Source organism: Danio rerio, chromosome 4 (genome assembly GCF_049306965.1).
Source record: "Danio rerio strain Tuebingen ecotype United States chromosome 4, GRCz12tu, whole genome shotgun sequence".
Lineage (NCBI taxonomy): Eukaryota > Metazoa > Chordata > Actinopteri > Cypriniformes > Danionidae > Danio > Danio rerio.
The window spans coordinates 9571343-9585000 of NC_133179.1; the positions used below are offsets into that span (position 1 = coordinate 9571343).

Genomic DNA, 13658 nt, shown 5'->3' on the forward strand with positions numbered 1-13658 from the left:
AAAATTCGAGATATATATATATATATATATATATATATATCTCCCTTTATATACACTTCTATTATTAAAATTTCAAAATATCAATAGTCGATTTGTCCAGATATCAAATATTTCAATTTCATAAATACAACAATCAAATATCTACGGTGTTAGCTATAGACCACAGCCAAAACAACATGGCAATGTCTTTTTAGTGAGTAAAAATATTTTGTACGTGACCCCATATGCACCAAAACACTTGTTTTGACGCATTAGTCAATTTTTGCGGTAGTGTGTTGACAGGCAAACAAACAAACCTTGCCTCTCCAGTCTGAAATACGCGTGACGCTCCATGTATATTTCCTGACATCCATTTTAGACTTTTCTGTGTCTGAAAACAAACGCCAAATATACACTGCTCAACCTTAATAACAAAAAATAAAAGCGCAAAAACTCAAAATGACACGCAAGGCGACGCACAACTTAAAGACCCGCCCATAATTCACGACGTCACATCATTCCAGCCAATCGCTGTTGAGGATCGCCAAGCCATCGCGTGTCATGGCGTCCTCCTTGAAGAGGGTTGGGTTCACAGCTTCATAATAGTGCAATATTTTCCTTTCTTACCATCTTCTAAGCTGCTCAAGCGCGTTTACGATATTACTGCGACGGCAATGGGGACTGTGCACGCACGGGTAAACGTTTTCTAAAAGATTCAGGGTGAAATATACCTGTTATGCTTGTGACCTCTTGTGCTCAGAATTACTGTGCAGGTCTATTGCTGGTTGTCTCTATGTGTGTTACACTGTTAAAGCTATATGAACAGGACGCCTTTGTGCAGCTATTGTTATTATGTATATTCTTGTGTGCAATAAATAAATTCCGCCATGTTTGTTTGTTTTTTAGAGTATGGACTCTTATCCCATGTATGGACGAGATCTGGGCGTTAACACGGATGATATGGAAGTGATGGAGGCGGTGCAAGAAACCAAGCAAGAGGTTTTAGAAAATAAAGATGTAAGTTAACTTAAACGGTTACCGACTAACTTATACAATGGTTTAACACTTGAAAAAAAAACGTGATATTTGAATATGTTCTGTGGTTTTAGTGTGCCACATGAAAATGTTTTGACATGCACTCTAGTTTTGCTATATCCTGTAAATGACATGAAGAACATGGAAATATGTTTTTCATATCCATCTATTCAATCTATGCCATATTGGTGTAACTTTTTAAATACAACTGTGCTTTAATGCATGGCAAAGTACAGAAATTCATGAATATAAATGCAAAATGGGGTTTTCAAACATCGGTAAGTTTTATACAGCTTTTAATAATTTTTTTTGCATGTATTACAATGCATCCTGTTGGATTTTATTTAATTTCTACTAGATTTAAAATAATCATGCATTATTAAAAACGACTGACAGAAGACACCCACTGAAATGTCATACGATGTAACAGATTATATACAAAAACCTAAAAACAATATTCAGATCATGACATATTAAAAGACTTATGTATGGTTCAACCTTGAAAAAATATTTAACCGCGTTATCAATGTTTGATAATATCCTTCATACCACTTGTCAACAATATGTTATCATTTAAAATAACATTTATTTGGAACTTTTACTTTTTTTTTTAAGTACTCTGAATGTCAATGGAAAATTACTTCACCCATATTCTTTTTTCTTTTCACAAAGTCGTTTGTTTTATATGCATATGTATTGTGTACAGTTCAAGTCAAGATTATTAGCCCCCCTGTTTACTTTTTCCCCAATTTCTGTTTACCGGAGAGCAGATTTTTTTCAACACATTTCTAATCAAAATAGTTTTAATAACTCATTTCTAATAACTGATTTATTTTATCTTTGCCATGATAACAGTAAATAATATTTTACTAGATATTTTTCAAGACCCTTCTATACAGCCTAAGGTGACATTTAAAGGCTTTGAAGGTTAAATCTGCAGTCTCAGACTTTGAATTTTCTATTCTCATCTAGGTTGTTGTTCAGCATGTCAACATTGAAGGCTTGGGCAGAACTAAAGAGGATTACTTGGGCTATGAAATCTCTGATGTATTCACCGCCAGGAACCTGGTTGAAGTGAGTGAGCCGTCAAAGCCAGTGTTTATTAGGGCTAGTTATTATCAGCAGTGATTGACCAAAATCATTCAATTCAATCATCAGTGTTTATTTGCAATTTCAACAATTCCCTTAAAAGTTTTTACAGACATATTATACATACCAATGAAATCTTGCTCTGTTAAAACAAAGTGTCTGTATATTCATAAATGAAAACGGCTAATGATTACTGGCTTAGTCGTATTTGCTGTGTTTAAATAGCATGACATGTTTCAGCATTGTATTGGCTCACAGATATCTGCCATTCAGAAATATTCAGATATGTTATAAAAACCTAGCTTTTTCGCAGGTGATGAGAAAATCCCATGAGGCCAGACAGAGGTTGCTCCGTCTAGGCATATTCAGAGACGTGGAGGTGGTGATTGACATTTCAGAAGGTACTGCATGCTTAACATCTTCATGTATGATTAAATTACAAATATTCATAATTAACTACTACTAGGGCTGCAGTATATATCATTTTAACTTTGATATGGCAATGTGCTCATCTACAATAGTAACATTGCTAGATCTCAAGCAATTTCAAGTGAATTTAAACCCATTGGGCTCAAGAAATTCAAAAGTTTTCCACTTTTAGAAAGATTGTGTTCATTATTTATACTAGCATGAAGACTATATTATGTTATTTTACATTGGATTATTGAATTTATGTGCATTAGTACTGTTAGACTCCATCAAACACTATAAAGCGCTGTTTATTTCATTTTTTGTAATCTTATGTCCTATTGTTTTTATCTGTGATTTGGTTATTTTTTATTATATATTTGTATGTTTAAGTGATCATTAAAAAAATCATCAAGTAAAATCATGCTAAATCAATGTAAAATTAAGAATTATTTCAAAATAGTCGCCTTGTGAAATTATATTCCAATCACAATATATAGTTGCAGAAAAACTAAAGTCACTTTTGTTTCAGTATCGTGTGGCCCTAACTTTACATGTTGTACTTTTAAGGTTGAAGCAAACCACAATGCAGGAGAATATTAACCTAAAGCAGCACATTTACATGCTCATAAAGAATGAAAGACCAGTGGGTCCAAAGATCATGCCTTTAATTGTCAGCATTATATCTGTAGATTTATTTATATATATATATATATATATATATATATATATATATATATATATATATATATATATATATATATATATATATATATATATATACACAAGATAGACAAGTTTAGAAATTTCATAAACTTCATAATAGTTAAATGCACGATTTTTTAAATAAGTAATCTATATAGGAATCCACTATGATTTAAAATAATAGTTCAAAGAAAAGGGGCGATTTATTTTTACTGTTAAATAAAAAAAAGAAGGTATTTTGAAGAATGTTTGCTAATAGCAGTTGACAGTTCCCCTTACTTTATATAGTATTTTTTTTTCTGCTATGAAAGTCAGTGGGTCCCGTCAGCTGCCTGGCTACAGCATTCTTCAAAATATATTTAATTTTGTTTAACCGTAGCAAGAAATTCATGCAGTTTTAAAACATGTGCAATTGTTATGCTTTGTTATATTTAGAATCTATATTTAGAATCTGTTTAGTTTGATTTGATTTTACTGGGCTCAAAATAATTGTACATTATTAAAACGACGGACAGAAGACACCCATTAAAAAGTTGATATATATATAACCAATAGAATCCACTTATTTTTAAAGGAATAGTAAAAAGTTCATGCAGTTTTGGAGCAAAAACTTAAAGTTTATTGGTGCTACAGAGTTGTTTCCATTTCCTAAGTTGTTTTTCTGATCTTCTTTAGGAGCAGACGCTTTGCCAAATGGACTTGATGTTACGTTTGAGGTTACTGAGCTTAAACGACTTACTGGAAGTTATAATACCATGGTTGGAAACAATGAAGGCAGCATGGTAAGAAAAATAACAACCGCATAAATCACTTGCATCTTCCTAACCAGGTGTAAAACCACAATTATCAAGTACAAGCTGTGTGTTCACATTAAACATAAGGGATTGTGGACCTATAGTGATTTACATAATTAGTACTGCCTAATATTTGGTTAAGACCAGTGTTGTTGATGCATAATTTGTACTGAATAAAATCGTGGAAGATAACGTGTACAAATTATTAAAAAAAACGAACTCTGCTACTTTTCTAATGTTTCACTGCATTCGTTAAAAGCATAAGCAATATTTGTTAAGCTCATTTAATGTTAGTCATCTTACCAGTCACTAAAAAAGATCAAAAGTTGTATCTTTTAACAGTAATTAATAGACTGTTTAAAAAAATGCTGTAAAAAGATATTGCTTCCTATTACTTAGAGTTAGTTATGCATGAATTAATGTAAAAAAAATAAGCATTGTGTTACCAAAATGAAAATAAAATCTAGTTATCTAGTTTTCTGTGTTATTTCACATGGCTTGTCATTGTTTTACTGAATGTTTGTTCCTCTGCAGGTCTTGGGGATTAAACTTCCAAACATGCTTGGCCGAGGAGAAAAGCTCACCTTTCAGTTTTCCTATGGAACTAAAGAGACGTCCTACGGCCTGTCATTCTTCAAACCACAGTCAGGATACTTCGAACGCAAGTATGTTTTCTGCTTGATTTATGCTGTTAGATTATTATATATTATTAAAAATAATAAACAACATCTTTGCTTTGTGTAGCTTCACTGTGAACCTGTACAAAGTCACTGGGCAGTTTCCCTGGAGCTCTCTGAAAGAGACGGACAGGGGAGTTTCTACAGAACTTAGTGTAAGATATCAACTCCATCCAGTGTGGGAATTATACATTGACTATTAATATATATATATATATATATATATATATATATATATATATATATATATATATATATATATATATATATATATATATATATATATATATATATATATATATATATTTTTTTTTTTTTTTTTTTTTTTTTTTACATTCTTTTTATTAAATTGTTTTACATTGGCACAAGAGTTCTGATACAAAATTTTCCACATTTATTTTTTACAAAGGTTTTTAACATCAAACACTAAATACATAGTAAAGGGGAAAAAGAAAAGGAAAGAAGAAAGGACAAATATCTAAATAAAAGAAAAAAGAAAACAATAAATAAACTGTATTGTCTTTGGCAGGGTTTAACTGTTGCTTTCTTGTTAAAGTTCAATGTCCTAGTTTTTTTTTCTAAGCCAGGGGTTCCCAAACTTTTCAGCCTGCGACCCCCAAAATTACAATCCCACCCGACCCCCCCACTTTGAGAACCACTGTTCTAAGGGAAAGTCTGATCTTTTTAAGCTAGACATAGAATTTTTTTATCAGTGCTGAGCAGACAATTTATATATTTAATAAAATGACTAAATATTTATCAGTTTCAAACTTGTTTATCAAAACCTATCAAATTTATTTAAGATTTCAGGGGTTTGAGGGGAAAATTAGCAAATTGTTTGACCTTGAGTTCTGACTCTGATGGGTGATTTCAGCAAACCTGTTTCACAAAGACAACCTATTTTTTAGTTATTTCTTTTTTATTTCAGTTTTTATTGTCAAAAGAGAGAGTTTACAGCATCAGTAGACATATGTCATATGTCACTTTTACAGCTTTTACAGTTTAAATTCCCCAATCAGGGACCAAAGAGAAAATACAAATTTCTTCATAACAGCAACCGAACATATCCCTTTGCCTTATTTTACATCATTCTAATCAAAACTATATACAGAAAAAAGAGAATAAAGAATAAAGGGTGGGGGGGGGAACAATGTTACCAGTTAAAATAAATCCTATAGAAGAAAAACATTAGGAAATGTTTTTAGCTAATTTCTTAAAAACATTAAGAAAAACATTATAATGGGAGTAATATACGCAGTTCATTTAAACCATAAGTCAACAAATATATATATATTTGGTTGTGCACACTGCATGTAATTTTCTCCATAAAATGTACATTTTTCAAAACATCAATCAAATCTTGCATTTGTTGTGGATTAGGTTTATACCAGCATCTAGGCTTTTTTACAAGGATGATTCTATACATATATTTGTTTTTTCTTGACAGCCTATTTTGATTCAAAGTAAAAAAAAAAAAAAAAACATATGTAGATTAAAAAAAACAAACTTTTGGTTGGAAGGCTCACCCGATGTACAAAAATCATGGTTTAAACCATTATAGGGCAGTCCAATTTGTCTATATTAAAGTGTTTTTGTTATTGTTACTAATTAAAATACAAATTATTGCACTCTATTTTCCACTGTTTAAAGCAAATACCCCCTTACAACTTGTTTTGACATCCTTCAGGAGGGATCGAGTGTTGTTTAGGGGGTCAACCCCTCCTGTAATTCACACTGTAACTACTCACTTAAAAAGCATTAATAATGTAAGATCTAAAGGGATAGTTCACCAAAAAACTTAAATATACTTATTGTTAAGTTTCTTTTCTTCTTTTGAACATATAAGAAGGTATTTCGAGGAGTATTGTAAAACCGTTAACCATTGACTTTAATGATATTTTAATTATAAAATTATGGAATTCAATGGCTGCTGGTTGGAAAGGGTGAATTTTTGGATCAACTTTTTCTTTAATGCCTTGCAGTTTCCTCTCTGGATGACCGATCACACTCTGAAATGGGAGGGTGTGTGGCGTGAACTGGGATGTTTGGCCCGCAGCGCCTCCTTCGCTGTGAGAGAGGAGAGCGGCCACACTCTTAAATCTGCACTTTCAGTAAGATGTACTCCATTTCACTAATTGAAAGTGTTTATTAGACTAATGATGGATTTAATGGATTTCCTGTCACACACTAGCACACCATGGTAGTAGACACCAGAAACTCTGCCATCTTGCCCCGAAAAGGTGCCTTACTGCGGATCAACCAGGTGTGTGGATTCAAGCTTCAACATTTCTCACATTATCAAAGTGTATTCCTCTTGATAGTTTATAACATGGCAATAAAAGATGCAGGTAAACTGTCTCAGATCTAATTCATCTTGATCATGTCAGTTAATCTTCATAGAAACATATAGTTTCTATCTATCATATGGTATATATTTATTTACTTAGGTATATTTTATTATATGTTTTTTAAAGTAAAACTTAGGGAGAATAGATCTTTTATTTCAATGGGACTATCCTGGTAAAACAAAGGATGAAAATCAAAATAAAATAAATAAATGCAGACAAATATCAGTAATTTGTTAGACCTCAATGACTTCAGGTGTTCCCCAGACACACTGCAGCAGCCTGTTTGCTTCCATTTGGTTTTAGTATGAAGATTCTTTGCCTATAATATGTCACAGTTTACTTTATTTTGTCATCCTCGCTTTCATAAATGAATTATAGTGTCCCGCAGCCACTAGCTAAAAGCATATATTCAGTAATTAAATGGTGTCAGTCTGAATAATTTATGGTTGGACTGTAAAAGTGCCTTTTTCTTATGTCTTCGCTTGACATTACTTTGTTGAATTTTGCATTCCTGCCTGAAGTAGGTTTAACAGCATTGTTAACCAATAGTTTTGCTTTCTCTGTTGGTTTAGGAATTGGCAGGATACACCGGTGGAGATGCCAACTTTCTCAAAGAGGACGTCGAGCTGCAGCTTAACAAACAATTCATCTGGGGATCGGTGCGTAATCCTTATAACCATATATTGTTGTTCTACTTTAGAAGGACTGCAGTTCATAGATTTCATGTCACACCATTAATAAAAGCATCCTTTGGAGGGCAAAAAAATTTCAGTGATGTTAAAGAGATCCCAAAAATGAACATTTGCCTCATTTACTCACTCAATTGGTTCTAAACTTTGATTAATGTACTACATCAGTCAAACACAAACCACGCTATTCTGAAGAACGCTGGAAAAGCAGCCATGGACATCTATTGTAGGAACAAAATTAACATACTTCTGGATATCTTCCTGTGTATTCAACAGAAGAAAGAAACTCAAACAGGGTTGGAACAAGTGGAGGATGAATTAATGATGGCAGAATTGTCTTTTTTTGAGCAAACTATCCCTTTAACTAATACCTTAACTATTCTTAACATTGTTTTTAATGGAAACTCAGATGTCCTTTGAGATATGTCGGAATGAACCTCATTGGTTCTCATATGTTAAGCAGGTACGCTTGAACTTTTTCAATGCTAATACAGTACACTGCAAAAAAAAATGCTTTTCTTCTTAGAGTTTTTGTGATGTTTCTAGTCCAAATATCTACAAATACTAAAATTAAAAAGCATTTTATAGACAGGTAAAAAACATGGTCTTATTTTAAGAAATAATATGCCAAAATGAAGTGAGTTTTTCCTTAAAACAAGCAAAATAATCTGCCGATGGGTTAAGCAAAATAATCTCATGCCAGAAAGCTGAAATGAGATCTGTTCATGATATTAAATGCTTTTTTCCTCAGAAGACTTGGATTAAACACTTAATTCCAAATAATAATATATTTTTAACTTATTTATATTTTGAAACATCGGGATTTTCATTGGATTTTTTATGCTGTGGTGAACACTTTAATACATTACACCACATTTTCAGCGATTGAAATGCTGCAGTAAGTCTAGCTGAAGTAGCCAAAAACTTGCCATTTCTTCACATCTTTGTTCTTATTTTATGAGGTGATCTAAATGTTTGTGGTTTGAAACAAATGGAAACTTGACAGGCCTGAACTGTGGCTTGACCGAAGTTTTGCCCAACAGGTTTCCACACCTATGGTGTGACTGAAAACTATGAATAAAAGAATATCTGGTCGCACTTAACAATAAGATTTCATTAGTTAATGTATTTACTAACATGAACTAATAATGAACAATACTTGTCTTTATTAATCATAGTTCAACATTTACTAATGCATTATTAACATCCAAATTCATGCTTGTTACATTAGCTAATGCACCGTGAGTTAAAATAAACAAACAATGAACAAATACTGTAATAAATGTACTGTTTATTATTTGTCCTTGTTAGTAAATGCATTAACTAATACAACCAAGTGTTAATAAAACTCTGTATTTTGGACATTTAATAAAAAGTATGTCTAATGTGTTTCTCTTACAGGTTTTATCTGCGTCTTTATGGGGAGGAATGATCTATCCTCTTGGGGCTCAGCCTACCTCCATTGCTGACAGGTGTGCATTTGTCTGTCTGCTTTCAGCCGGATGCACCATTGCTTTATAATTATAACTGATTATACATTTATAATAGAATAATTATACAGGATATGCAAAGAAGAAGCAATCTTATAAAGTCACTGATCTAAAGAAACATTTTATAATGTAAAATTCACACTGTGCCCAATTAAAAACCCATTTGGCAGGGACACGCAGGCAATTTTAAACATTTCCCTTAAGAACAAGATGTTTTCATCCCTTCTGTGATCATGTTCTCAAAAAAGTATCTGATTGGCTGACAGCAGATTTAAAGCCAGAGAGTTTCTGTTTATATCATTTTTAGTGCATTGTTGGTAATACTTCACATAAGGTTGTATTAGTTAATGTTAGATAATGCATTTGCTGACAGGGTCACATGATGAACAATACATTTATTACAGCATTTGTTCTTTGTTAGTTCTTAGTAGCTCTCTAATATTAACAAGAATTCATTTGTATTTTAATAAGGCATTAGAAAATGTTGAACTATGATTAATACATGCTCTACAAGTATTGTTCATGCTTGGGTTATGTTAGTAAACACATTACCTACCATTAACTAATGAAACCTTATTGTAAAGTGTGACCACACTGTTTATGACTTGTTTATTTTTCAATTTAATTTGTCAGGTTTTACCTTGGCGGCCCAACCAGTGTTAGAGGTTTCGGCATGTACAGTATAGGCCCCCAAAGTGAAGGTATTGCATACATATTTTTATAACATTTAATATTTCTTTATGATTATTTTGCTTCTAATTTGAAACCGGTCTCTGATCAGGTGATTATCTGGGTGGTGAGGCATATTGGGCAGGTGGGCTTCACCTTTACACACCGCTTCCCTTTCGCTCAAATAAGGGCGGACTAGCAGACCTCTTCAGGACACACTTCTTCCTTAATGCTGGAAACATATGCAACCTCAACTACGGTGAGTAATCATTAGTCACAAACTGTGCCGAATCACTTTTCTAACCACTTCTAAATGCTTTAATGTGCAGATGTCAAGTTCCTGGAGGAAACTCTGCACAGTTTAGCTTTAACCCTAATTAAACACACCTAATAAAACTACTTGAGTCCTTCAGGATGGTTTTAAACCTCCAGGTAAGTGTATTGAAGCAGGGTTGGAACTAAACTGTGCAGTGCTGCGGCCCTCCAGGAACTGAGTTCGACAACCCTGCAAATACATTGAGTAACTGCTATGTAATTGGCTGATTAACATTTGTATTAACGAGCAGTTGAACAGGTGTACCTAATAAAGTGGACAGTTAGTTTATGTGCCGTTTGTCCACATGGTGATGCTGTTTGTTGAAGCTTTAGTACAGCGGTCTCAACCTCAATTCCTGGAGGGCTGCAGTTCTGCATAGTTGAGTTTCAACCGCCTTCAAGTCACACCTGCTTAATAGTCTCTTGTAGTCTTGAACAGCTTAATTAGTTGGATCAGCTGTGCTTGATTAGGGTTGGAGCAAAACTGCCCTCCAGGAATTGAGTTCGAGACCGTTGCTTTAGTAATAGTATTTTAACATTTTCATGTTTAATTCAGCCTTCTATTCACAGTAGTATTAACTTTACCTTTTGGTTTTGTGTTTGTGTAGGAGAGGGACCACGTGCACACCTGCAGAAGTTAGCCGAGTGCATCCGCTGGTCTTACGGCGCAGGAATTATTCTACGACTGGGAAACATTGCTAGGCTTGAACTCAATTATTGCTTCCCCATGGGCGTCCAAAGTGGAGACAGGTACATATGCTCATGCATTTAAACATATTCATGATTAATCACATCGCTGATTAAATAAAGGCAGTTTGGAATTTGATAATGCTTGTGCTGTTGTTAAAAAAAATTAGAAAAGACGTCATATTTTGGTTTGGGAAATGCATCAAATAAAGCAGTAATTTTAAATACAAACATATTAAATGCTGTGTACTTTTAATAACAAAAGTGCTTTTAAAGCTTTAAATATTTTGTATAAAAATATAAATAACATTTCATGCTCAGTCTCAGCATTTATGTAAAAATTAAACATGCTTATTAAAACATATTAAAGAAAATAAGTTAATGTTACTGAATGTTAATTATTAGTCATTTTAAATACATTTATCTTTTAAATCATAGTAAATCATAATCTGTAAATCATAGTAAAAAAGAGAATATCTTTGCTCACAAAGAATAATTAAATAACACACATGCATCTAATTCTGAGGTGTCAAACTCCTGGAGGGCCACAGCTCTCCTTTTAGCTTTAACCCTAATTAAACACACCTGATCAAACTAATCGAGTCCTTCAGGCTTGTTTGAAACCTCTAGGTAAAGCTGCGGTCACACTGCACTTTTCCTCCCATAGACTTCCATTCATACGCATACGAATGCGTCAGACCGGAAGCGCAAGCTCATGCGACAAGTATCGCTGTTTGCTGCAATTGGAAAGTTCAAGCTTGGTGAACTCTAACCTGCAAAATCGCATCATGTGGCTGCGTAAGACCAATCGAAGATCAAAACATGACCTTTCTGTACAGACATTTAAAATATGGACCAATCGCTCGCTTTTTTAAATGTCTAATCACCTTGTTTAATCCTGCATCTTTTCGCAGCGCCGTACAACAGAATTTCACATGCTCAAACTCAAGTGTGATTGCGGCATATTTCAGCTCCAACCTTGACAAACACACCTGAGCCAATTAATTTGGACCTAAACAGCACTTGAAAATTACAGGCAGGTGTGTTTAATATGGGTTGCAACTGAAATCTGCAGGAAGGTAGATCTCCAGGAACAGGGTTAAGCCCTTTTTGATCTAATGCATGAAACAAGTTCTTACACTTTTATTGATGCTTCAAACCACATTTTCAACTCTAAACATATTACAGTAAAATACATTAAAATGCATGTTAACAAATAATTATTTTCTTCACCAAAAACTCTTCTTTTCTCTGATGTTTGGACTACTTATTTGCTGTATTTCTCATTATTATGCTGCTCTCAAATGACCTGTGGGCTTTCTTTTATATTTTAGGGTGTCCGCTGTGTCTTAAAATGTCTTAAATTTCAAAACATAAATTTTAGGTCTTAAAAAAATCACAAATTGGCGACCCCCGGCAAGAAGGTTGCTGGTTCAAGTCCCAGCTGGGTCAGTTGTCATTTCTTTGTGGAGTTTGCATGTTCTTCCTCCAGGTTTCCTCCTGGTGCTTTGGTTTCCCCCAAAGTCCAATGACATGCACTGTAGGTGAATTAAATAAACTAAATTGGCCGTAGTGTATGAGTGTGAATTTGAGAGTGTATAGGTGTTTCCCAGGACTGGGTTAAAAGCTGAAAGGGCATCCGCTGTGTAAAACATATGCTGGATAAGTTTGAGGTACATTCTGCTGTGGTGACCTCTAATGAAGAGAGTAAGCCGAAGGAAAATGAATGAATGAATGAGTCTTAACTTCACTGACCTATTGTGTTGTAGGACTTAAATGGTTTTAAACAGGTTTTATTTTTGCTTTGTCCCAATAAAGCTATTCAAATTGGGCTGGCGTCCAACCATACATCTCAATAAAATCTCAATTTTATGTTTTATATATTTTTTTATATCAGAGATACAATTCATAACAGTTGTAAGACATTTTTACAGCAAATTCCCCGAATTAAGTTCCCTATTAATGGAAAAAAAAACCTAAAAACAATTACACGATTCCTTATAATAATAAACTTCCCAATAATAATATAATAATACCAAGCCATTAGAAAAAAAATATTAGTTCTGTATAAGTCTAAGATTTCATTCTTAATGGTCTTAAAATGGTCTTAAAAAGTCTTAAATTTGACTTGATGAAACCTGCAGAAACCCTCTATTTTATATTATACTTTTTTCCCCCAAACCTACAAATAAGCAACAACAGGTCAATATTTTTTGTATCCTGACAGGATATGTGACGGGGTGCAGTTTGGAGCAGGCATTCGATTCCTGTGATCGCAACTGCAAGGGTTTGTGGGATGCACATACTACTTTTGTAATAGTATTGGATGTTGAACACTAATTGAAGACCCCTCCTGCATGCACACCAAGAAAGCACTTTGTTTTGTTTTTTTACCCTGTAAAACAAAAAACAGAAGGTTTCCCTGCACTGTTTGAATAAGATGTCTGAAATCTGACTCTGCAAGGAGACTTCAGGTACTGAAAGGGTCTAAACTAGGCTAGGTTTCCAGTGATGAAACAAAAAAAAAAGGATAAATTTAAACCCACATCACCGTCCATCCTTATAAGACATGCTTTGTCAGTGTTAAGAAATGTGCAGTGTCAGTTTTGGGTAAAGTATGAGAGTAAATAATAGATTAATAAACGATGCATAGCCATATTACATGAACGAAGCACCTTTTTAACTGTAGTGATTTATGTTTCCGTCTGTTCTCTCCTCTAATGCCAAACTAGATTAACGAATTGATTCAAACTCACCCAATAATCAGTGACTA

The 13658-nt window shown here is 33.5% G+C and overlaps 1 protein-coding gene across 1 annotated transcript in view; it reads left to right on the forward strand.

Moving 5' to 3' along the window:
• Window positions 1–540: 540 nt before the first annotated feature.
• Window positions 541–13658, forward strand: part of samm50l (sorting and assembly machinery component 50 homolog, like) — a 13250-nt gene continuing 132 nt past the window's right edge. Inside the window, exons 1-15 of the mRNA NM_001007343.2 lie at window positions 541–674; window positions 886–996; window positions 1987–2088; window positions 2417–2504; window positions 3892–3998; window positions 4545–4675; window positions 4755–4842; window positions 6670–6798; window positions 6879–6950; window positions 7608–7694; window positions 9126–9196; window positions 9848–9915; window positions 9996–10142; window positions 10807–10948; window positions 13113–13658. The exon at window positions 13113–13658 is cut by the window's right edge and continues 132 nt beyond it. Of these exons, the coding sequence (NP_001007344.2) occupies window positions 654–674; window positions 886–996; window positions 1987–2088; window positions 2417–2504; window positions 3892–3998; window positions 4545–4675; window positions 4755–4842; window positions 6670–6798; window positions 6879–6950; window positions 7608–7694; window positions 9126–9196; window positions 9848–9915; window positions 9996–10142; window positions 10807–10948; window positions 13113–13158 (1410 nt within the window). The 5' untranslated portion in view covers window positions 541–653 and the 3' untranslated portion in view covers window positions 13159–13658. The remainder of the gene's footprint in view (window positions 675–885; window positions 997–1986; window positions 2089–2416; window positions 2505–3891; window positions 3999–4544; window positions 4676–4754; window positions 4843–6669; window positions 6799–6878; window positions 6951–7607; window positions 7695–9125; window positions 9197–9847; window positions 9916–9995; window positions 10143–10806; window positions 10949–13112) is intronic.